Source organism: Sus scrofa, chromosome 1 (assembly GCF_000003025.6).
Source record: "Sus scrofa isolate TJ Tabasco breed Duroc chromosome 1, Sscrofa11.1, whole genome shotgun sequence".
Taxonomy (NCBI): Eukaryota; Metazoa; Chordata; class Mammalia; order Artiodactyla; family Suidae; genus Sus; species Sus scrofa.
In genome coordinates this window covers 203,683,329-203,709,807 of record NC_010443.5, presented here as the reverse complement: position 1 = coordinate 203,709,807, position 26,479 = coordinate 203,683,329, and the positions used below count along the sequence as shown (strand labels likewise).

Genomic DNA, 26,479 nt, shown 5'->3' with positions numbered 1-26,479 from the left:
AAGAAACAGGAATGAATCCTGGGAGGGAAAAAAAAAATCCTAATCTACTGTATCAGTTCAAAAAAAAAAAAAAAATGGGAGTTCTTGCTGTGGCACAACAGGATTGGCAGGGTCTCTTCAGCACCAGGACACAGGTTCCATCCCTGGCCCCACACAATGGGTTAAAGGATCCAGCATTGCTGCAGATTGTGGCATAGGTTGCAACTGTGGCTGGGAACTGATCCCTGGACCAGGAACTCCATATGCTGTAGGCCAACCAAAAAAGAAAATAAAAGCCTTCCCCTTGTGGCTCAGCAGTAACGAAACTGACTGGGATTCGTGAGGACAGGGGTTCGATCCCTGGTCTCACTCAGTGGATTAAAAGATCTGGCGTGGCCATGAGGTGCAGTGTAGTTCACAGAAGCAGCTGGGATCTGGTGTTGCTGTGGCTGTGGTGTATGCCAGCAACTACAGCTCCAATTCAACCCCCTCACGTGGGAAATTCCATGTGCCACAAATGCAGCCCTAAAAAGTAATAAACAACAAAACACTCTGATTCAAGATTTTTTATTATAGGCATTTCAATGGTTAAACTTTGAAGAAGTATATAAAATAATATATGATGCAGGACTAGAATCTCATACAAAAGTATAGGTCAATCAGAGTTTTGTTACAATTAAGACCAAGTAGCCAAAAAGCAGATTAACCCCCAGAGAGATCAATCCCCAAAGCCAAAGTAATAAGCACGTGAGTAAACATGAAGCTTAAAGTCACACAAACTGTATTCAGCAAAAGGAGATTTTTTTTGTTAGTTATTTAACATTTTGCCCTGAGAAGTCTCATGGTTGGTAGCATGTGAATGATCTGGTCCATCCTCCTCTTCCAAAGCTATAATATCTGGAATTTCATCAGGCTCGGATGTCAAGTCTGTGATACTGAAGTCAGGTACCTGTAAGAGAAGAATCTTGGATATTAAAACAAACACTAACAAAGTGAGCTGTCAAGTCTAAGTGAGCTCTTAGAAACATGAATTATTGCATGTGCATGAACCTTTCTTTGTCCATAACCTATGTTTTCTGACAAGATGTTTACAGTCTTATTCCCATAGTTCACTCATTGTTACAAAAGCAGTATGGAAATTTCTCTTTAAAAGGAAACCAGGAGTTCCCGGTCGTGGCGCAGTGGTTAACGAATCCGACTAGGAACCATGAGGTTGCAGGTTCCATCCCTGCCCTTGCTCAGTGGGTTAACCATCCGGTGTTGCCATGAGCTGTGGTGTAGGTTGTAGACACAGCTCGGATCCCGCACTGCTGTGGCTCTCGCGTAGGCCAGCGGCTATAGCTCTGATTAGACCCCTGGCCTGGGAACCTCCATATGCCTCAGGAACTGCCCTAGAAAAGGCAAAAAGACAAATAAATAAATTAAATTAAAAAAAAAAACCAACTGGGGGTAGAACATATTAAATGAAAGCTTTTTGAAAATACAAGCTATAAAGCATTTCTAGTTATTCATCTCTATTAATCTATTATTCTCTTAAAAACATAAATACTCCACTTTTCCATAAGTCTAATTTCCAATACTATAAACCCTTTGGAAAATATCTAGGAAGTGAATAGGCAAAAGGTCTTTTAATAGTTGAAATAGCCATCACAAAGCCTTATCTCTTCTTTGCATAGGTAAAGCTTTCAGGGATAAGAAGTTCTATTCTTGGAGTTCCCGTCATGGCTCAGTGTTTAACAAATCCGACTAGGAACCATTAAGTTACAGGTTTGATCCCTGGCCTTGTTCAGAGGGTAAAGGATCCGGCATTGCCATGAGCTGTGGTGTAGGTTGCAGATGGGGCTTGGATCCCAAGTTGCTGTGGGTGTGGTGTAGGCTAGCGGGTACAACTCTGATTGGATCCCGGCCTGGGAACCTTTATATGCCGTGGGAGCAGCCCAAGAAATGGCAAAAAGACAAAAAAAAAAAAAAGTTCTATTCTTACTTTACATACAATTTTGATAAGCAAAGTAACATTTTTTTTCTTTTTTGGCCTCACCGATGGCATGTGGAAGTTTCCCAGGCCTGAGATCAAACCTGCACCACAACAGCAACAACAGCCCCTGCTATGACAACACCAGATAGTTAACCTGCTGGGCCACAGGAGAACTCCAAAGTAATGTTTCAAACAAATGGAAGATTAGAAGCAGAAAATTAGTAAGGTTAAATAAATTATTAAATTATAAATCTTAATACCAGAGGAAGAAATTAGCTGATTGACTAACAGAGGCAAAACAACTAACGACAACCAAAAAAATCCATCAAAACACACGGGGGTGGGAGAATGGGAAGTTATTATCTAATGGGTACAGAGTTTATGTTTGGGAGGATGATAAAATCCTGGAAATAGGGAGTTCCTGTTGTGGCTCAACCCAATGAACCCAAGTATCCATGAGGATGCAGGTTCAATCTCTGGCCTCACTCAGTGGGTTAAGGATCCAGTGTTGCCATGAGCTGTAATGTAGGTCACAGATGCCAATCGGATCCCACTTTGACTGTGGCTGTGGTATAGGCTGGCAGCTGCAGTTCTGATTCCACCCCTAGCCTGAAACCTCCATAAACTGCAGGTGCAGCACTAAAGAGTAAAAAAAAAAAAAAAAATCCTGGAAATAGATAGTGGTGGTATTTTTACAGTTGTTGCTGTGGTGTGGGTTTGATCCCTGACTAGGAACTTCCACATGCCGCTGCCGTGGCAAAAAAAAAAAAAAAAAAAAAAAAAAAGTAAATTTGATACTATGTATATTTTACCACAATTTTTAAAAATATTTTTTAAAAAAGAAAAAAAAATATTGCTTTGCTCATTGGGTCCCTTACGTGGTTGTCTGTGGCCATTATTCCCTAAGAACCAAGGTGCTTACCGTACTGTCTGGTCTGAAATAAAAACTTCCACCATTTATTCCTGAGGCTTCCCATTTGGGGAGTTGGCAGTGCATTCTAGCTCTTCATGAATGTTCACTGTGCAAAGATTATATCCAATCTGACAGCCACGAGAGGTAGCAATGCTTATACAAACTGATTCAGAGCATCAGCCAGGCAAGTTGACTATTGCAACCTTAGCCTTTTTAGGCTAAAAAAATCTTGCTTAGCTCTCTCATATGAGCTATTTCTATTAAAGGTATATATATATTTTTCTTTTTTTTTGTCTTTTGTCTTTTGTTGTTGTTGTTGCTATTTCTTGGGCCGCTCCCGCGGCATATGGAGGTTCCCAGGCTAGGGGTCCAATCGGAGCTGTAGCCACCAGCCTATGCCAGAGCCACAGCAACGCGGGATCCGAGCAGCGTCTGCAACCTACACCACAGCTCACGGCAACGCCGGATCATTAACCCACTGAGCAAGGGCAGGGACCAAACCCGCAACCTCATGGTTCCTAGTCGGATTCGTTAACCACTGCGCCACGACGGGAACTCCTTAAAGGTATATTTTAACATCTAATATCATTGTATTTGTTTTTAACAAATTTTTTTTCTTTTTTTTTGGCCTGCAGCTTGTGGAAGTTCATGGGCTGGGGGATCAAACCCACATCACAGCAATGACCTGAGGCACTGCAGTGACAATGCTGGAGCCTCAACCCACTATGCCACAAGAGAACTGTTTTTAATAAAAATTGGACAGGAAGCTACAACACAAGAGTATATAGATGGGGTGGGGGGGTAGGCCCCAAATAAGGAAGCAAGCAGCAGTTTTCTCCTATCTGAGGCTAGAATGCGAGAATGGAAAGCACTCTGACATCAGTAAGACATTAGACTAAATCTCTACTCTGCCATTTACCTCTTTTCAACTTGTTTTCTCACCTGTCAAGTGAGGAAAATACCTAATTGATTGCATTGCAAATGAGGAATAGCAGTAGAATGAACCTAGCTTGTAAAAGGCACTCGTAAAGGAGTTCCCACTGTGGCATGGTGGGTTAAGGTTCCAGCATTGCTGCAGCTGTGGCATAGGTCAGAGCTTCAGCTCAGATCTGATCCCCGGATCCTTGGCCCATGAACTTTCATATGCCACAGGTGCAGCCAAAAAAGGTGGGGGGTACTCAGTAAATAGTAACTTTAATTCTCTTTAGTTCTTTTTTTTTTTTTTTTTTTTTTTTTTTGTCTTTTGTCTTTTGTTGTTGTTGCTATTTCTTGGGCCGCTCCCGCGGCATATGGAGGTTCCCAGGCTAGGGGTCCAATCGGAGCTGTAGCCACCGGCCTACGCCAGAGCCACAGCAACGCAGGATCCGAGCCACGTCTGCAACCTACACCACAGCTCACGGCAACGCCGGATCGTTAACCCACTGAGCAAGGGCAGGGACCGAACCCGCAACCTCATGGTTCCTAGTCGGATTCGTTAACCACTGCGCCATGACGGGAACTCCTAATTCTCTTTAGTTCTTAAATATCACCACCACCACCCCCACACACACACACACCCCACAAACCTACAAAGTCACCTAGAGACCAAGTAAGTACTGGCCTAAAGCAGAATTCTTCGCAGAAGATTGGAGATCCCACACTTGGAGTTTAGGAGAAAAGTCTCCATCAACACCAAAAAAAAAGTACTTCTAGTCTTTGAGATGACTAGTCTTTGAGGGGAGCCATGTGAACAATTCACCTTTCATATATCCAGAATATTCAGAGTATCTAATTTTCTTCATTCCTGACCATCACCAAAACTTATTTGGGAGCTGGGAAAGAAATAGAAGACAGTGGAGCAAATAAGAAGTAGCCACAGTCTATCAAGTTTCCATCTTGTTTCATTTAAAATGTAGTGGCTGTGGAGTTCCCTTCGTGGCTCAGAGGTTTATGAACCCAACTAGGATCCTTCAGGATGCAGGTTCGATCCCTGACCTTGCTCAGAGGGTTAAGGATTTGGCGTTGCTGTGAGCTGTGGTGTAGGTCGCAGACTTGGCTCGGATCTGAGTTGCTGTGGCGCAGGCCAGCAGCTGCAGCTCTGATTTGACCCCTAGCCTGGGAACCTCTATATACTGTGGGTGTGGCCCTAAAAAGCAATAAAATAAAAAAATAAAATGCAGGGGTTGTGCCTGACCATCTTCATGGTGTTTTTAGAAGTGTGACACAAGAGAAATGACCTCACAGATTTATAAAATAAATTCCTTTTTCATTGACCTTAACAACTACAGTCTGGACCATCAAAGTGGGAGCGTGAAGAGTCTCTTGCTGAGGAGTTTCCATCGTGGCACAGTGGAAACAAATCCAATTAGGAACAATGAGGTTGAGGGTTCGATCCCTGGCCTCATTCTGTGGGTCAAGGATCCAGTGTTGCCATGAGCTGTGGTGTAGGTCGCAGACCTGGCTTGGATCTGGCCTTGCTGTGGGTGGTATAGGCCAGCAGCTATAACTCCGATTGGACACCTAGCCCGGGAAGAGTCTCTTGCTGAGAATGCCAATCAGGCATTCTGAAGCCAAACTCAATCATATACTTGCTAATCATATACAAACTCAATCATGTATTTACTACATATGAAACTAATGAGACAACCATAGTCCCTCCCAGCAAGGACATTCTCTTTAAGAAAACCAAATGACCATGCTAGGATTCCAGGGATTTGCATAATTTTTGCAGGTTATTCACCATTCAACCATAAGGGGGCACCTTTCATTCATAAACGTCATTGATTCCCATATTTATTATGATAGTTTTCCAGAAGGTGGCACTAGGCACATTGAGAATAAAGTGCCTTTTTTTTTGTCTTTTTAGGGCCGCACCTGAAGAATATGGAGGTTCCCAGGCTAGAGGTCTAATCAGAGCTATAGCTGCCGGCCTACACCATAGCCAAAGCAATGCCAAATCCGAGCCACGACTGTGACCTACACTGCAGCTCATGGCAACGCCGGATCCTTAACCCACTGAGCAAGGCTAGGGATCGAACCCAACACCTCATGGTTCCTAGTCAAATTCGTTTCCGCTGCACTACAGTGGGAACCCCAAGGTGTCATTTTCTAATTTGCATAAAGGTAGGCTAGTGGTGGCCCTGGACTCTGAAAAGGTGGGCCTACTACAGAAATAAAAACAGCATTTATGGGAATTAACATTCTGCTAAAGGTGAGTGTGCCACAGTGCTCATAAACATGACAGAATCAGTAAAATGTATTGACTTTAAAACAGAAGATAATTATTTAACAAATGGAGTAAAAAGAAACACTAAAATTTTAGCTTATTTTAAAGTAATTCTGGAGCTCCCGCTGTAGGGCAATGAGATCATCGGCATTTGTGGAATTCTGGGATGCAGGTTGGAACCCCAGCCCAGCATAGTGGGTTAAGGATCCAGCTATTGATGCAGCTGTGGTGAAGGTTGCAACTATGGCTCAAATATGATCCATGGTCCAGGAACTTCATATGCCACAGGAGGCAAAAAAAAAAAAAAAATGTAATTCTAATGTAAAAGGCTATAAAAGGGATCATATAAGAAGTAATGATTAGCTCTAACACCATATATGTAAGACTAACCCTGCTGAGGTTTTGGTTTTAACAGAAACTTCTCCATAATAGGTTGCATATCCAGCTTGATTATGTGCTTGCAAATTTAGACTGCTGGGAGCATCCTGATTCTGGTTTACTCTTTTTTTACCCTATCCCTGTACAATTTGGTACAGCTAAGTGGGCTAATGCACATCCCCTGCCTTACAGTATGAACACCCTCTTCTATGCTGATGCTTTCTCCTTAGCTAACAAGAGTCTGTGGAAGAGATTAGAACACAGCCTTGAAAGCAAGTTGGCATCCATCTTTTTTAGGGCCACACATAAGGAGGTTCCCAGGATAGGGGTCAAATAAGAGCTACAGCTGCAGGCCTAAGCCACAGCCACAGCAATGCAGGATCCTAGTCACATCTGCAACCTACACCACAGCTCAGGGCAATGCCAGATCTCTGACCCACTGAGGGAGGCCAGGGAGCGAACCCACATCTGCATGGATACTAGTCAGGTTCATTTCCACTGTGCCACAACAGGAACTCCTAAAATGATTCTTCATGGTCACTGCACAACATTCAGCTAGTCAGTGTTAACCTCCGTGTATTTGATTCATTTAAGCAGGCATATCAAGAGTAGGTCTTTCTGAAATTGAAGATTATACAGATAAATGGAAAGATATTTCATGTTCATGGAATGGAAGAATTAATATTAAAATATCCAGACTGCCCAAAGTAATCTACAGATTCAATGCAATCCCTATTAAAACATCCATGGCATTTTCCACAGAACTAGAGCAAATAATCCTAAATTTGTATGGAACCAGAAAGATCCAGAGTAGCCAAAGGAAACTTGAGACAGAACAAAGCCAGACTCACTTCCTGGCTTCAAACTACATACTACAAAGCTACAGTAGTCAAAACAGGATGATACTGGTACATAAACAGACATATAGAATCAATGGAACAGATAAGGAGCCCAGAAATAAAGCCACATACATTTGGCCAATTAATCTATGACAAAGGATGCAAATATATACAATGGGGAAAAGAGACTCTTCAGTAAGTGGTGCTGGTAAAACTGGACAGCTACATGTACAAGAATAAAACTAGACCATTTTCTCACAGCATATACGAAAATTCAAAATGGATTAAAGACTTAAACGTAAGGCCTGAAACCGTAAAACCCCAAGGAGAAAACATAGGCAGTACACTCCTTGATGTCAGTCTTAGCAATATTTTTTAAAATCCACCTCCTCAAAGATAGCAAAAGCAGAATAAACGAATGGGACCAAATCACAGTAAAAAGTTTTTGCACACTAAAGGAAACATTCAATAAAATGAAAAGGCAACCTGCTGAATGGGAGACGATATTTGCAAATATATCCAGTAAGAAGTTAGTATACTATATATATTTATATTTATATATATAAAACTCATGGGAATTCCTGTCATGACTCAGTGGAAACGAATATGACTAGTATCCATGAGGACGCAGGTTCAATCCCTGGCCTCGCTCAGTGGGTTAAGGATCTGGCGTTGCCATGAACTGTAGCGTAGGTTTCAGAAATGCCTGGTTCCCGTATTGCTGCGGCTATGGTATATAGGCTGGCAGCTGCAGCTCCAATTGGACCCCTAGCCTGGGAAGCTCCATATGCCGTGGGTGCTGCCCCTCTCCCCTGCAAAAAAGCCTCATACAACTCAATATCAAAAAATTCAAGAAATAGGCAGAAGCCCCAAATAGGCATTTTTCCAAAGAAAATTTACAGATGGCCGACAGGCATAGGAAAAAAATGTTCAACATCATTAACCAGCAGAGAAATGCAAATTAAGGCCACATGAGATTATCACCTCACATGTATCAGAATGGCTATTATCAAAAAGACAAGATATGGAAGTTACCTAAGTGCCCATAAACAGATGAATGGATACAAATACACACACAAACATATACACACAGGAATATTACTCAGCCCTAAAAAAGGAACAAAATCTTGCCATTTGCAACAATTATGGACCAGGAGGGTATTATGCTAAGTGAAATGCTGCAATACTGTATGTTCTCACTCATACGTGGAATCTAAAAAAACAAAACAAATGAATATAACAAAATAGAAACAGACTAACATACACAAAGAACAAACTAATGGTTGCCAGAAGGGAGAGGGGTGAAGGGGATCAAGAAGTAAAAGTCAGCAATTAAAAATAATTAAAATAAATAAGTCATAAAAATGTAATGTACATCTCAGGGAACAGAGTTAATGGTTTTTTGTTTGTTTTTTAGGGCCGCACCAGCGGCATATGGAAGTTCCCAGGCTAGGGGTCAAATCAGAGCTGTAACTGCTGGCCTGTGCCATAGCAACAGCAACACCAGATCTGAGCCATGTCTTTATCCTACACCGCAGCTCAATGCAATGCCGGATCCTTAAACCACTGAGCTGGATCCTTAACCCACTGGGGATTGAACCTACATCCTCATGGATACTAGTTGGGTTTGTTAGGGCTGACCCCAACAGTAACTCCCAAGTCAATATTTTATAATGACTTTGTATGGTGTGTAATCTATAAAAATGTTGGATCACTATATTGTACACCTGAAACTAATATTGTAAGTCAATTATACCTCTATTAAAATTTTCTAGTTAAAAAGAGAGTAGGTCTTTCTAAAATAAGACATTTTATGGCACCCACACTAAGGGTCTTATTTGGTAACCCTAGCCCTACCTTCCTTTTAGGTTAAAATCACTTGTTTCCATTTCCTTCAAACTTATGGTTACCAAAGGTGAAAGTGGGGGTGAGGGGGAGGAATAAATTAGGAAATTAAGATTAACAGATACACACCACTGTATATAGAATAAACAAAAAGGACATACTCCATAGCACAGGGAACTCTACTCAATGCTTTTTTTTTTTTTGGCTTTTTAGGGCTGCACCTGTGACACACAGAGGTTCCCAGGCTAGGGGTCGAATCTAAGGCTACAGCTGCTGGCCTATACCACAGCCACAGCAACGTGGGATCTGAGCCGCATCTGCAAACTACACCACAATTCACGGCAACACCGCATCCTTGACCCACTGAGCAAGGCCAGGGGTTGAACCCACATCCTCATGGATCCTAGTTGGGTTCATTAATCACAGAGCTACAAAGGGAACTCCCTCAATGTCTTATAATAACCTATAATGGAAAATAATCTGCAAAAACATACACACACACACACGTGTGTATATGTACAACTAAATCACTTTGCTGCATACCTGAAATATTACAAATCAACCATACTTCAATTTTCAAAAAATTAGTGGCCTGGAGCCCTTCAGGGTGAGGGAACAGCAGTGTTCTATACAAGGATATTACTTGTATAGAATAATCACCACATATTACTTGCACAGAATAATCATCAACAGTCTTCACCTAAGACTATACAAGTCTCTCGAAGACAGTTTCTTTTTCTTTTTTGTTGTTGTTTAGTTTTTATTTCATAATCATAAACTTAACTTTGCAATCCAGCTAAACTTGGAGGGGGATGAGGAAATGGAACCTAAGAAACTGCAGTGAGAGCACAAAGATTATGGGCTATTTCAAGCAGGTGGGGGTAAAGGGGTGCTCTCCTGAGCTACAGAAGGAATGGTCTGATGGATAAGATAAAACAAGTCAAATTTATTAGATCTGTTCACAGTCAGCAATGGTGATCTTCTTGCTGGTCTTGCCATTCCTAGACCCAAAGCGCTCCATGGCTTCCACAATATTCATGCCCTCTTTCACTTTGCCAAAGACCACATGTTTGCCATCCAACCACTCAGTCTTGGCAGTGCAAATGAAAAACTGGGAACCGTTTGTGTTGGGGCCAGCATTTGCCATGGACAAGATGCCAGGACCCTTATGCTTCAGGATAAAATTCTCATCATCAAATTTCTCTCCATAGATGGACTTGCCACCAGTGCCATTATGGCGTGTGAAGTCACCACCCTGGCACATAAATCCTGGAATTATTCTGTGAAAGCAGGAACCTTTATGACCAAATCCTTTCTCCCCAGTGCTCAGAGCATGAAAGTTTTCTGCTGTCTTTGGAACTTTGTCTGCAAACAGCTTGAAGGAGATGTGGCCCAAGGGCTCGCCGTCGACGGCAATGTCTAAGAAAACGGTGGGGTTAACCATGGCTGAGCAGCACTGAAAGATCTGGGGCAGCAACGTCTGCAAGGCCTCGAAGACAGTTTCTGGTCTATACATCCTAAGCAGGGTGGAGCTGGAATTTATCTCTTGCACTATTAGGAACTCAAATATTGAATTGAAATCATTTCATTAATACAGCTACTTATATATAATAATGTAGCTACTTTATATAGCCACATTGTATACAATGAATGCACCGACTAGATTTTTTTTTTCAGTGTTAGCAAAAAATGTAGATATTGTGATATGGCTCTAATAATTTTATTCTGTTTTTTTTTTTTTTTTTTTGTCTTTTTGTCTTTTTGTTGTTGTTGTTGCTATTTCTTGGGCCGCTCCCGCGGCATATGGAGGTTCCCAGGCTAGGGGTTGAATCGGAGCTGTAGCCACCGGCCTACGCCAGAGCCACAGCAACGCAGGATCCGAGCCGCGTCTGCAACCTACACCACAGCTCACGGCAACGCCGGATCGTTAACCCACTGAGCAAGGGCAGGGACCGAACCCGCAACCTCATGGTTCCTAGTCGGATTCGTTAACCACTGCGCCACGACGGGAACTCCTGGCTCTAATAATTTTATGTGGCTCTCTTTTAAACAGCAGCTTTATAAAATCTGCACCAAGCTAAAGAACTTAGGTCTATTCTACAGGACTAGGTTCTTCGTGAGACTTAATCCTTTCATTATATTCTATCCTGTTTCTCTCTAATCTGCAGGTCCAGTTTAAGCAAGTGAAGCATGGAGGAAAAAATCCCAGGCAATTTCCGCAAACATTTTCCTTTCATACTGCCTAGCTAGTATTTCATTTAGTCATCTTCCTGACAATATTAACAACTAAAGATGCATTTTATATATATATATATATATATATATATATGTTGTTGTTGTTTGTTTTTCCTTTTTTCAGCTACACCCACCTCATATGGAAGTCCCCAGGCCAGGGATCAAATCCAAGCCTCATCTGCAGCCTACAGTACAGCTGTGGCAACACTGAATCCTTAACCTACTATGCCAGGCCAGGGATCAAACCAGCAATGCCACAGAGACAAGCCGGATCATTAACCAACAGTGGCATAGTGGGAACTCCCAAGAGGCGCTATATTAATCTCACCCGTCAAACTCAACAAGGCAACAGGCTGCCTGCCTTGCCACCAGCTGAGGGTGTGACTTTCCTAGTCAGTCTTTTCCACCTGAGCATGGGCTTCAGCCTCCAGCTCGATTCCGGCTGGATAGTGAACAAGAAGGCCTCAGCCCCCACCAGCCCTAAAAACACGATCTGAACCTATCTCAGTGAGAGTCTAGTTGACACTGTTTCTTCAAGCAATCACTAACTTCTCAAATATGGGGAAGTTGCATAAGAATCAAAAGGTAAGCAAGGGGAACAGGAAAAATAACTCTTAAAACATCATTCTTTGACCTAAGCTGACCTCAAGCTTGAAGTGACTTATTCTTCTCCTCCTCTCTGAATAGTCTGATGCTACCTCTAGTTTCTCCATCTTTCAGAAAAAGTAGGCTGCTATAGGATAGCCTGGGAACTTAAGAGTTATCCAGTGGAATTATCCAATAGCAATTGAGGAAATATGATGGGATATCCTACATTACAGGATACCTGTTGGGAAGGTGGTCACTTATGGCATGAAGGTATTGCCCTTAAAATATCTTGGTTTACAAGGTAGGGACATCTTACAAGACCATCAGCTACGGAGGCCTCTGTGCTTGGTCACTGCTGGAGGCGGATCAGGGCTGAGGCCCAGCTGGCCCAGTCCCAAGTCTACAAGAGCCCACAAAGAATAGGCTGGCAAAAGGCCTTTCTTTCCATCCCCTACCTGCTCTCCCAGTCATCATTTAAACCCCACCTCTTCTCCTTCCCTCACCACCCACCTCCATAAGCTAAATGATACTGTAAAAGACTATCACAGGTAAACCAAATTTTAGTTTTCCCCATTTCACTTCCTTAGTTCTTCAATATCTATTGTGCCTTATCAAAATGGATATTTTCTTAGTCATGATCTGATATTATATACTCACTGTGGAACTGGCAAGTTAAAGACTCATGTCATTGTCCCACAGATGTTATCCCCATGGCTCTAGGACACCCTATGCTTTTTTTTTTCTTTTTTCCAACTGGAGCTGCAGCTGCCGGCCTATGCGACCACAGCAATGCTGGATGTGAGCCGCATCTGTGAACTATGCCATAGCTTGTGGCAATGCTGGATCCTTAACCCACTGAGGGAGGCCAGGGATTGAACCCGCATCCTCATGGATACTAGTCAGGTTTTTAACCCCCTGAACCACAACGGGAACTCCAAGACACCCCATCCTTAACCACTTCACTTCCATCTGTTGAAAAACATCACTTTTACTTTACAGATGATAAAACTGAAGACATTAATGGCTAAAATACCATGTTCCTTTTTTGGCCTAGAACTACCCAAAAAGTTCTTATTACTTGCAAAGGAAAAAGCATCCTTGAGCACTTAGGCACACTATGCCAGGCTTCATGCTGCTAAATGTACAAGGACCTGCCATGGACCTACCAGAGACTGTGCTAGGCTTAGTCAGCTTTTTTCCCCTCAAACGAATTGTCCTCCTTGGGGAAAAGTCTGTTAAACTTAAACTGCCAGCTTATGCAACAATTCAACTGTGAGATGCAACGCACCACAAATTTTGAGACATTTTGACAATAAAATGAAATACAGGCTTGAGACACAAAGTAGACAGTCAAAACTATAGTATGCTCATGGCAAAAAGCAAGGGCAGTGGTGTTCTAGAAGCTAAGAGTTCTGCTTTAAATTTGATCTTGCTCATGAATAACAGCTTTGAAACCTGTCTCCTTTTTACAAGCAACACAGGAGGTACTGTAAGTCTTGAGAAAGGGAAACACAAAGGTTTACGTTCAGTACTGAAAAGCCTGTGTTGGAGTTCCCATTGTGGTGCAGCAGAAATGAATCTGCCTAGGATTCAAGAGGATGCAGATTCAATCCCTGGCCTTCCTTAGTGGGTTGGGCATCTGGCGTTGCCACAAGCTGTGGTATAGGACACAGATGAGGCTCAGATCCCGTGTTGCTGCAGCTGTGGCATAGGCCAACAGGTATAGCTCCCATTTGCCCCTAGCCTGGGAACTTCCACACGCCTTGGGTGTGGCCCTAAAGAAAAAAAGGCCTGTTCCTCCTGTGGTGCAACAGGATCATGGCTTCTCTGCAGTGCCAGGATGCAGGTCTGATGAAGGTTTGATCCCAGGCCTGGCACAGTGGGTTACGTGTCACAACTGTGGCTTGGATCTGATCCCTAGCCCAGTAACTCCATGTGCTATGGAGCAGCCAGAAGAGAGGGGAAAAAAAGTAAGCCTGTGTAAAGCTGTACTATAGAATTTTCTAACGAATTAGAATAAACTACAAAATACAAGCCTTGAAGGTTTGAGGCAAATGGCGGCAGGGTCATGTCCAATTTGGACTAATAAAAAAATTTTGAGGAGTTCCCATTGTGGCACAGTGGAAACAAACCCGACCAGGAACCATGAGGTTGCGGGTTCGATCCTTGGCCTTGCTCAGTGGGTTAAGGATCCAGCGTTGCCATGAGCTGTGGCGTAGGATGCAGACATGACTGGGATCTGGCATTGCTGTGGCTCTGGCACAGGCCAGAAGCTACAGCTCCGATTAGGATTAGACCCCTAGCCTGGAAACCTCCATATGGCAAGGGTGCGGCCCTAAAAGGACAAAAGGCCAAAAAAAAATTTTTTTTTGGAGACAGAGTCTCTAGAAAAGCTTGTCACTGGGGACAGGCAGGCCAGTGTATAGATATGGGCTTGCCCATAAATCATGACAGTCCACCTTTCCAGAAACCAGAAACTCCTTCAAGTATCTCAGAGTCCCTCCAACTGAGTTCACCTGTTTGCTAATTCCTGGAGATATCTCAAGCAGAAGAAATTTAATTCTCTAATGTAAGAAGCTTTAGTAGACTCATTCACACCAAAAGTCCATGTAAAATTATACGCTGCATATTTTCATGGGGAGATAGGGGTAAAGCAGGATAGAAAGAGGAGACAATTTGACTTAGAATTCAGTTCTGCTGAAGGACAGCCTAGCTAACCCTTGAGCAGGATAGGCAGAGGCATATAGAGTTCTTTGTTTTTCTTCCCTTTTCTTTTTTTTCCTGTCTCTTTAGGGCCACACCCACAGCCTATGGAGTTCCCAGAATAGGGGTTGAATTGGAGCTACAGCTGATAGCCCACCCCATAGCCACAGCAACACAGGATCCAAGTTGTAGCTGCTACCTACACCACAGTTCATGGCAATGCCAGATCCTTAACCAACTGAGCAAGGCCCCTTGGCAAGAAATGCTGCTCCTTTTTCATGAGACTGAGGCACTGTCACTCATGTGCTTCCTTTCAGCTCTGATTTTTTTCTCAGCAAGGCTTTCCGAGGTTATTACAAATCCCCCAGCAGGTCATTTGAATTCACGTGTACTCACAACTTTGTCATGCAGGCAAAGCAGTTCTAAGCAAGCCACACATAAAGCACATGGAACACACAGCATAACACTCATCTATTCTGCAATGAATTTTATTGAATTCAAAGGAGGCATTCCTTTATGAAAAATAAAAAGCTCAAGTTGCACAAGCATGCAATGTGAGACAAACCAGTGCTGAGGCCTGCTCAGACCAAACAAGAGCAAATATCAGTACACACAATAGCCCACATGAAGGTGTTTTTATTCAATACAGATAGATGGCAAACAGTGGCAACAGAGGCAAAAGAATGAGACCATAAGTGCACAGGAACTGGCTAGGCTCTGACCAGTCTGTCATTCTTTTCTTACCAGCCAAGTCCACAACAGAACCCTATCTGCTAATGTAGAAATGTTAAAGCTCTTAAGACCATTGGAAAACTACAACTGAGAAGCTTTTTTTCTCACTAGCTGCTTCTCCACTTGGGAATTGTCTAGCAGGTTGCAACAGTACAGGACGTGTCACCTGACTGGCTGCCCCATGCACTGCTGGCAGGGGCAGGTTTAATGCGTTTTGTCTCAGGTTGCTGGGTCTCTGGGCTCGTTGTGTTCTCTGCACCCCGGGACTGAGCATCCTGAGACTCGGTCAGTTGAGGATAAAAGGGACCTACCAGCCAGTTGAGGGGCGTGTTGTTAACAAGATAATCCATCACATCATCTAAAGACTCCTTCATTTTCTGCAGCTGCCCCTTGCTGGAACTGAGGAGGCCATCAGACATTTCCTTAAAGGAGGAAGCATTGTGAAACACTGAGTAGATGTCGCCAGCCATCACCCCCAAGTGGTTGGCCTGATCGTGGATGTTCTGTGGTAACCCTTGGATGTTGGACACGAGGGTGTGGCACGTGGTCTGGAGCTGCTGAGTCAGGTTGCGGGCAATTGCCAGAGTACGTGACTCTATATGCTGAAAATAAGACAAGTTTAAGAGTTAGCAGTGGATCCAATAGTGCTATGTATGAACTAGTTCAATCACTGTAGGCTGGTTATATGTACACTATACATGTGGATTCTTTAACTTTTTAAAATCCTCACAAACAACCCTGAGTGCAGCACTATTACTTCACATTTCTTAGACATGAACATAAGCTTAGCGTTTAAGTAATATGCTGAAGGTAAAAGCTAGAAAATGGCTGAGTGGAGATTTGAACTAGTGCCTGAGTCTTCAACATTCATGGTCTTTTTTTTTTTTTTTTTTTTTTTCTTTTTGCCATTTCTTGGGCCGCTCCCGTGGCATATGGAGGTTCCCAGGCTAGGGGTCGAATCGGAACTATAGCCACCAGCCTACACCAGAGCCACAGCAACGCGGGATCCGAGCCGTGTCTGCGACCTACACCACAGCTCACGGCAACGTCAGATGGTTAACCCACTAAGCAAGGCCAGGGATCGAACCTGCAACCTCATGGTTCCTAGTCGGATTCGTTAACCATTGCACCACAATGGGAACTCCAAAGTGCATGGTCTTAAGCTGAAGAAACCTAACAGGGGAGCAAGGACAGAATACATTCCATATTCATAGGGCAATTCAGGTATTTTGTCCTCCAATATGATGTGATCTGAACAAAAAGTTAATCCTGATCTCAAAGGCAAATGCATACCAGCTTTTGGAACCTAAAAGCCCACTTTCTAGGACTACGATATGCTATTTATCCTGTCTGGAACATCGCCCTCTTACTGCCCTTTCACCTATTTAATTCAACCCTCCCCTGCGTCTCAGCTTACCACTCATCTCTTCCAGCAAACCATCTGACTCATCCATCCTCACTTCAAGGCTGAGTCAGTACCCTCCCTACATAGTGTTCTCACAGCACCTATTTTAGGCTGCCACAAAAAGACCATGACAGGAACAATGCCTGTATTCACTGTTAGTCTGGACCCACTGTCATGGCAAAGCCCGTTTTTTAGTTAGCTGCATCCTGTTAGGGGCAATATCCCTGTCTGTAAGTTGTTAGGTAAAGTCACTGTACACTTTTGCTTTTCTGTCACGTAACAAGCAACCTATGTACACAGTATTGTTCACAGTAACGCATCATAATAGCATTCTAGAGGAATAATAAGAACACTGAGGAGCCTGGTAACAACTTCTTCAGAAACTGTAGTGCATGACTCTGTCCCAGGTCTCACCTCAGCACAGTGGGATTCATCTGTGTCATCATAGCCAATGCTTCTCTTCCATTCCACCCAGGACAGATAGAGCTTATCCTGAGTGCCTTGAATTTTCTGGTTGGCATTATGCACATTCTTCCTGGCAAATTCAATCTGGAACACATTGAAAGAAGACAAAGGAACAAATTCATCAGATGTTCAAGTTAGCCTGTTCTCAGATCTAGGATGTAAATCTAGACAAAAATCCTTACAGAAATTCTTGGTATTTAAGTTCTATCCCTGATAGCACCTTATCAATATGTGTATGTCAACTAAGCAATCGTCGTACTTTACTGGCTCTTATTTAACTGGTAAACCACTGTCTCCAAATATACCTCATATTGTTTTTTGTTTTTTTGCACAAATGTTTAGGGTGACATGTGGACGTTCCCAGGCTAGGGGTCAAATTGGAGCTACAGCTGCCAACCTACACTACAGCCACAGCAATGTGGGATTCGAGCCGAATCTGTGACCCTCACCACAGCTCATGGCAACGCCGGATCCTCATGATCCTATTTGGGTTCTTTAACCTCCAGTTTAACATAGGTAAGACAACTGAAATTATTTCTGTGTAAAATGTAAAATTAAATGTAAATCAACTATACTCTTATTTTTCGTCTTTTGAGGGCCACACCTACAGCATATGGATATTCCCAGGCTAGAGGTCGAATCGTAAATATAGCTGCCGGCCTACACCACAGCCACAGCAACTTGGGATCCAAGCCAAGTCTGTAACCTACACCACAGCTCACAGAAACACCAGATCCTTAAGCCATGAGTGAGGTCGGGGATCAACCCACATCTTCATGGATACTAGTCAGGTTCGTTATTGCTGAGACACAACAGGAACCCCTGTAAATCAACTATACTTTAATAAAAAAATTTAAAAAGAAACTAAAAATTACAAAAGAGGAGTTCCCATCGTGGATCAGCGGTAATGAATCCAATTAGTATCCATGAGGACTTGGGTTCAATCCCTGGCCTTGCTCAGTGGGTTAAGGCTCTGGGATTGCCACGGGCTGTGTGTAGGTTCCAGATGTGACTTGGATCCCACATTGCTGTGGCTGTGGTGTAGGCCAGCAGCTACAGCTCCGATTCAACCCTGAGCCTGGGAACCTCCATATGCTGCAAGTATGGCCATAAAAAGCCAAAAATAAAATAAAATAAAATAAATTACAAAAGAAAAAGGAATTCACTTCCTCTTCCCTATTGTCAGCCTACTGCCTACTTCCCCTTCCAAGAATAAATAAACTGGTTTCTAATGGCCATACAATACATACTGTTCTGTAACTTGGCAATCCTTAATGGCCACAACAGTAGTCTTTGGTAATTTGTCAATTTAATTAGTGCCCTACTAGTTGATATGCACTGTCTATATACTCTTCTGAAATTTCTAAGAAATATACCCATCTGTAAGATAAGTTTCTAGAAGTGAAGCTGCTTCAGAAGATGTCTCTGTAACTTTATTAGGACAGTCCCTTTAATCCTCCCTAAATACCCAAAGACAAGGCCACCTCTTTGTCTACACCACTGCCCACAGCCTCTAACCTTGCATCAGTACTTTGACCCCTGAGTAAGATTAACACCACTTCATATATTTCTGCTATTTATACTTTCCTTTTCTGTGAGCAGTCTGTATACTCTGTCCATTTTTCTATTGGGTTGTTCATAACATTAAGATTAAAATTCTTGGATTCACGATTACATTTACTCCCAATTCTTGAGGTAAACATGAAGTCACTTCAGATATCTTTAAATGAAGTTGTACTCACCAGGTTGACAGTGGAATGGAGCTGAGAAATGGTCTCCTGGCTTTTTTGCTTGACTTCTTTAACCCTGGTGAGGGCCTGCTGGTAGGCCCGTGAGCGGAGCTTGGTGGACAGGGATCCCAGTCTAACATAATAACTTGGCTTCTGAACCATATCAAATCCTTCCACTTTTTTGGCTTCTTTTTCTAAAGTTATGAAGGAATTTAGAAATAAAATCAGGTATCACACTTCTAAGTGACAAGGCCTGGACTCTAACTTGGATCTGGACTGTTGAGTCCACATCTAGCAATTCTGCACCCCCTTTCCCAAGATGGCTCATGTCTGCTGCCGAGCTTGTCAACCCAGAAGACATCACTGTGTTATCTACACAGGTCCCTTGCCACTAGAGCTTCTTAGGCAACCTGGCACACAGTAAGCACTAAATGATTCTGTATAGCAGCCCATTTGTAGAAAATATTTTCATAGGCTAGTTTCTCCTGAAGTTTACTATGTACAACTCACTGTAAAACTTAAGAATGCCTTAAGAAGGAAAACTATAGAGACAGAGTACTGGTTGCTCTGGCAGTGGTGTGTGGAAGGGGGAGCAGATATGGAAACTGACTCCCACAAGGAATGAAGGAACTTTTTTTTTAAATTTTTGGGGGTGATCTTTGTGAAACTATAAATTTAGAATGAAAATGGGTGAATTTCTTGGGGTGTAAATTACATCTCAATGAAGCTGTTTAAAAGACTACTTTAAGATATAAAGCATTATTTCAAGCAAGAATCCAATTACCTAGTTCTTCTTCAGTGAGAGGGAGGTACTGGTCTACCAGCAGCTCTGATTTGGTGAATGCTTTTTCTACTCCACTGCTCACCAGCTGCATCATCCGACTTCCCAGGACAGTGTTAATGCTTCCATTAACCACAGACTTGGTCTTTTCCACACTTCCGGTCACTGCTTCTTTGGTCTTGTCCACCACCTCAGTGATCGTGCTGGCCACACAATCCTTGGCCCCAGTCACAGTAGTCGTCATAGCATCTTTTGCCCCAGTCACAGCCCCTTTAGCATTGGCTACAACCTAGAATGAAAAGATCACATGGCTGCTGAGAAACATGGGCATAATAAATACATATTTAAGGTCTTAACTAAGGTCATATAGTTCAAGAATTAAAAAATGAATCAGGAGTTCCCGTCGTGGCGCAGTGGTTGACGAATCCGAGTAGGAACCATGAGGTTGCGGGTTCGGTCCCTGCCCTTGCTCAGTGGGTTAACGATCCGGCGTTGCCCTGAGCTGTGGTGTAGGTTGTAGACGCGGCTCGGATCCTGCGTTGCTGTGGCTCTGGTGTAGGCCGGTGGCTACAGCTCCGATTGGACCCCTAGCCTGGGAACCTCCATATGCCGCGGGAGCGGCCCAAGAAATGGCAACAACAACAACAAAAGACAAAAAAAAAAAGAATCTGTCCCCTTCACCTTCTAGTAGAAGGTCTGGGACAAGTCACTGAGACCTAATGAACCTCTACTTCCTTACCAGGTGTAAATGCCCTACCTGCCACCACTTAAGGGTTGTTGGAGTACCAAAAGAGGTGAACAGATATAAAATTTGCCAATGTGTCAAGTTTTTACTTTATTTGGACTTTTTATAGCCACACCTGCATCATATGGAAGTTCCCAGGTTAGGGGTTGAATTGGAGCTGCAGCTGCAGTCTGTGCCACAGCCAAGCAAACACAAGATCTGGGTTGCATGCATCTGTGACCTTCACTGCTCCTTGCAGTAATACCAGATCCTTAATCCACTGAGTGAGGCCAGGGATTGAACCTACATCCTCAAAGAGAGGAGTCAGGTCCTTAACCCACTGAGCCACAATGGGAACTCCTTGTTTTGTTTTTTAATAGGTGAACCTGAGGCAAGGCACAAGGGATACTCTAGCGAAGAATGGCATTTTCCATGTTATAATGAGACCCTCATGCAGGCCTATAAGCACACACTTAGGCATATACACAGAGCCCCAGGCCAACACCAAGGCAGAGGTTTCAGTTTTCTGTCCTACTGGATGTGCTCTCAGATACTAAGTGAGAAAAGACTCTATTTTATCTACCACCTCTGCATTTATCCAGTACCACATAGGAATTAGTTATTTGAGAAGGCAATTTCACCTACACAGATGAAGCCACAAATTAATAGAGATCAAACTGCAGGGATTATAGCCCAAAGGTGAATAGTTGACCTCTGCTTAAGACATAACCTGACAACAATTCAAGATGTACAGGAGTGGTCATAACTTTTTCAAAAATATATCCCAGGTTGGTTGAGGGAACAAATGTTTATAGTGTGCAGAGCCTATATTAAACACATACAACTTAATAACATAAGGTGGCAAGCCTCAGCACTCTTGTCTGGAGCTCACCTGGTTTGTTGGCTGATTCAGAATAGGCAGCTTCTCCTCAATTCTGTCTAGTCCCTTACAGGCGTAAGTGTTGGCAATGGCAACTAGAAGAATCACAAATGGTAACCATGTTAACAGTTCAGAGGCAAGAATGAATACATATCTTGAATTTTTATTCTTACTATTAAACAAACAAACAGGAGTTTCCACTGTGGCATAATGGGATTGGCCGCATCTCTGCAGGATGAAGGTTAGATACCTGGCTTGGCACAGTGGGTTAAAGAATCTGGTGTTGCTGCAGCTTTGGTATGGGTCGCTCAAATGTGGCTGGGATCTGACCCCTGGCCCAGGAATTCTGTAGGCCATGGAGTGGCCAAAAAAAAAAACCCCTAACAAAAATGTTTTCCAATTACCACACAACGCTTTACCTGGTTTCTCTAATTTAGAAATAAGATTCTTAGCAGGTGTCTTCTGGAAACTTTCTTCTACTGACAGGGAAATAAGGATGTGTGGGGAAACAGCAAGCAGAGGCAATGACAGGCCAAGAAGGAAGCTGGCCACAAAGCTTCTTCCTTATCAACTGCCCCCTAAGGTTGACGCCAAGAGAAGCCAGGCTTCCCCTGAACCCTCATTCAGAGAATTAGGTATCTCAAAACTCTCAAAATTGGCATTTCCAAGCTAGTTTAATTGCTACCAACACTTAATTCAGTAGGTGGCAGTGTTATTTTAGGTTAACACTGGGAAATAGTAACCTGGATCTCACTAACAAGACCCAGATTTTAGTTCAAGCTCCCTCTCCCCCTCCAAGGATGACCAATCCTAACACTAGTACTAAACCCATTTGGGAAGTGGCAGAGTTGAAAAACTGATTCCTAAAAGGTTCCTTATAATCTTAAAAGTCCATGACATAACCATTTTGAGGGAAAGGTTTTAATTTTATTTTAAAGTTTTATTTTTGCTTTTTAAGGCCACATCCACAGCATATGGAAGTTCCCAGGCTAGGGGTGGAATCAGAGCTGCAGCTGCCAGCCTACACCACAGGCATAGCAACTCCAGATCCGAGCCCAATCTGCAACCTACACCACAGCTCATGGCAACACTGGATCCTTAACCTACTGAGCTAGGCCAGGGATCGAACCCACATCCTCATGGATGCTAGTTGGGATCGTTACTGCTCAGCCACAACAGGAACTTTCTTAGGGGGTGATTTTAAACTTTTATTGAAAAGCAGTTTATAATGTGGATAAATTGTAAATTCCACTCCTAAGTGTATATATACCCAAAAGAATTGAGAACACATGGACACACAAAAACTTGTAAGTGTTCACAGTTGCATTCATTATTCATAATAGGCAAAAAGAAACAAACCAAACATCCAACAACTGATCAATGAATAAAATGTGACATATCCACACAATAGAATGTTATTCCATATTAAGAAGGAATGTAATACTGAAATGCTACAATTTAGATACACCTTGAAACCTTATGCTAAGTGAAAACAAGCCAGTCAGGAAAGACCATGTATTTTGATTCTGTTTATATTAAATGGCCAGAGTATGCAAATCTATAAACAGAAAGTAGATTAGTAGCTGCCTTAAGGAAGGTGAGGGGGATGGGGAGTGACTGCAAATGAGCATATGGTTTCTTTCTTTTTAAAAAAAATTGTAGTAAAATATACATTTAAAAACTTCACCATTTTAACTATTTTTTTTTTCTCTTTGGCTGTGCCCCACAGCATAGAGAAGTTCCCTGGGCCAGGGAAACCATGCCACAGCAGTGACCTGAGCCTCAGCAGTAGCAAAGCTGGATCCTTAACACACTGCACCAACCAGAAAACTCCCCTATTAACTATTTTTAAGTGTACAATTCACTAGCATTAAATTCATTCACAATATTGGGGAACAATTACCACCATCATTTCTAGGACTTTTTCATCAAACCAAACAGAAATTCATGAGGTTTCTCTCTAGGGTTATGAAAATGTTCTCAAATTGATCATAGTAATGTCCACATAACTCTGCATGTATTAATAACCACTGAATTATATACTTTAAGTGGGTGAATTATATGTTGTTATTTATTTATTTTAAACAGTTCATGTATACTGTGTAGTCCCAAGAAAGTTAGCTCTTTCTCTGGGTTCCCTTGTTATCTCAGTTCCCAATGTAGAAGCATCTCTGGGGGATTTTTTTTTTTTTTTTTTTAGTATCATAGCATCTGCCATTGCTATGAAGCGGCAATGAGGGTTCCATAACATTGTGGAAGCTTCCATAACACTGAGGGTTCATCTGGCAGTTTTTCCAGTAAAGGACACATGTACTTCAGAAAAGGCTGAGGATTCCCTAGCATAGCTATTGTGTGCTTAGGGCCCAACACAGACATTTATAATATTCAGGCCAGCTTCAGGCTCACTCCTGAATACCTGGGACTAAATTGTGAGGGGAAATGGGAACTTACTCTGAGGCTCTAGCTTCTGGATGATAGGGAGAGCACCGGACATGGCCACGGAGGTGATGGTCTTGACGCCCTTCTCTGCCATCTCACACAGAGACTTCAAGTAGGGATACTGATCCTTTGTACTGATATAAGCCGAGGAGACAAGGTCATACGTGGAGCTCACCAAGGGTAGGTTGGCCACCCTTGTCACCACACTCTGCAACCAAGGGGGAGAGAGGTGTTAACTTCCAAAACACACGGGGGAGGTAACGGAATCAAGAAACAGCTATTTAAAAATCCTACCGGTTGTGATTCAACAGCAACGGATGCCATGTTTCTTCCTGGAGTAAGAAATCTGTGGAAGAGAAATTTATTTCAGGACATTGTAATAAGACTCTCCCCGAAGTTCCCGTCGTGGCGCAGTGGTTAACGAATCCGACTAGGAACCATGAGGTTGCGGGTTCGGTCCCTGCCCTTGCTCAGTGGGTTAACGATCCGGCGTTGCCGTGAGCTGTGGTGTAGGTTGCAGACGCGGCTCGGATCCCGCGTTGCTGTGGCTCTAGCGTAGGCCGGTGGCTACAGCTCTGATTCAACCCCTAGCCTGGGAACCTCCATATGCCCGCGGGAGCGGCCCAAGAAATAGCAACAACAACAACAACAAAAAAGACAAAAAAAAAAAAAAGACTCTCCCAAATTCCACCCCCAACCAAAGCAAAAGCTAGTTTCAAGCAAAGGAAGGAGAACAGAGATGAAGTTAAGGGTAGCTGGCACTTCTTCCCACCCTCTGACTCTCAGAACTCTCCCCTGGGTAAATACATTCCCAGATGCTTCGGAGCTCACGTGTATAATTCACCCACTTAAAGTGTACAATTCAATATTTTCCCCACCAGGACATTTGAGATGCCTTTGGAAGAGAACTATCTGTGGGCAAAAATGCTAACCAAGTAAAAATCCATGTTAAGGAGTTCCCATCGTGGCTCAGTGGTTAACGAATCCGACTAGGAACGATGAGGTTGCGGGTTCAATCCCTAGCCTCGCTCAGTGGGTTAGGATCCGGCCTTGCCATGAGCTGTGGTGTAGGTTGCAGACACTGCTCGGATCCGGAGTTGCTGTAGCTCGGGCGCAGGCTGGCGGCTGTAGCTCCAATTAGACCCCTAGCCTGGGAACCTCCCTGTGCCGCGGGTGCGGCCCTAGAAAAAGACCCCAAAAAAAAAAAAAAAAATCCATGTTAAAACTAAAGCTGCCTTTCAAGTAGAAGACGTCTTGGATAGTCAAGACGATCAAGAAGAAGCACTTTGAGGGGAATTTATTCTTTGTCAAAGGGCTGAAACTAGTTCAAAGGACATTAAGCACAGGAGAAACGGAGTGCTCCGAAGAACAGAAAAAATTTTCAGGACGCTTTTAAATGTCAACTTATTGTCCCCAACGACCCACAGCCACACCAAACAGCCCTACAGCTGAGCAGCAGAACTGGGAAGGAAGGAACCCGAACACCCTCTGTCCATCACTTCCAGGCCAGTAAGTTCACACTGCCGCCAAGAGTGTGTTTTACATGAAACAAGAACCACGCTGAAGGCCAGTATCAATAGGCCGGCATGTCACTGCGTACCCCCAGAAAATTCTGGCTTAAGACGATTTTCTCCCGCGTTTCCTTTTAATAATGTCCTTTCGGAACAAATGGAAACTGTTAACCCGCAACCAAGCCAAGAAGCTACAACCGCACTATAGCAGCGGCCAGAAAAGAAGCCTCAACCATCAAAAGCGAGGGTGGAAAGCGCAAGCCCAGGAGACCGCCCCTTCCCAGCCGGGGCCGGAAACCGCCGTGAGGCCGCGAGAGACCAGCCTGAAGCCCGCCGGCGCCGAGCAGCCAGGAGAAACCACAGAAAGAGGCGCACACCCACCGACCAGCAGCAAATTAGAGTCGAGAGCCCGGGAAATCAGCGCGGCAGTCAACAGAGCTGGGCCCTACAGCGCCTGGCTTTATAACCCGCCCCGCACCACGTGACCCGAGGCCTCTTGAAATCCGAGACCTTAGAGGCAGCTGCGCGCCTTTGGCGGGGGCGGGGTCTGTCCTGCGTTGGCGGGGGCCCTGCCTAAGTCAGGAGAGCTGAGGGGCCCAGCGCCCGGCAAAAATGCGCCAGCGCCTACGCAGGCGTAGTTGCTTTGCAAAAGGCGGTGGAGGAGTGTTGGGGACAGCCTGTAACTAAACTGTTGATTTCTATCAGTCCTCGGAGTAGAACTGTCTTTAAAAATGGTAACGGTGGCGTCTAGACTGTTACTTATAGCAAGGAAATAAGTCCTACAGTTTTGTGAAATTCCAACCCAGGAAGGATCTGTAGAGATTGCGGTTTTGCTGCTCTTTAGACTTTAAAATCAGTTCCTGGAGTTCCCGTCGTGGTGCAGTGGTTAACGAATCCGACTAGGAACCATGAGGTTGCGGGTTCGGTCCCTGCCCCTTGCTCAGTGGGTTAACGATCCGGCGTTGCCGTGAGCTGTGGTGTAGGTCGCAGACACGGCTCGGATCCCGCGTTGCTGTGGCTCTGGCGTAGGCCGGTGGCTACAGCTCCGATTCAACCCCTAGCCTGGGAACCTCCATATGCCGCGGGAGCGGCCCAAGAAATAGCAACAACAACAACAACAAAAAAAAAGACAAAAAATAAATAAATAAATAA

The 26,479-nt window shown here is 43.6% G+C and overlaps 1 protein-coding gene and 1 pseudogene across 6 annotated transcripts; both read right to left on the bottom strand.

Annotated features, from left to right (window-relative positions):
* PLIN2 (perilipin 2) lies at positions 531-25,941 on the bottom strand. Of its 5 annotated transcripts, none has more exons than XM_005660075.3 (9): positions 25,709-25,941; positions 24,111-24,162; positions 23,829-24,024; positions 21,390-21,472; positions 19,777-20,062; positions 19,005-19,186; positions 17,212-17,346; positions 15,704-15,994; positions 531-928 (listed from the first exon to the last, which is right to left on the bottom strand). In XM_005660075.3, the coding sequence occupies exons 2-9, from the start codon at positions 24,138-24,140 to the stop codon at positions 788-790; spliced, it is 1,344 nt and encodes a 447-aa protein (XP_005660132.1). In that variant the 5' UTR covers positions 24,141-24,162; positions 25,709-25,941; the 3' UTR covers positions 531-787.
* Positions 9,881-10,665, bottom strand: LOC100737553 (annotated as a pseudogene). The gene has a single exon (XR_001306461.1). The product of XR_001306461.1 is annotated as a peptidyl-prolyl cis-trans isomerase A pseudogene (transcript).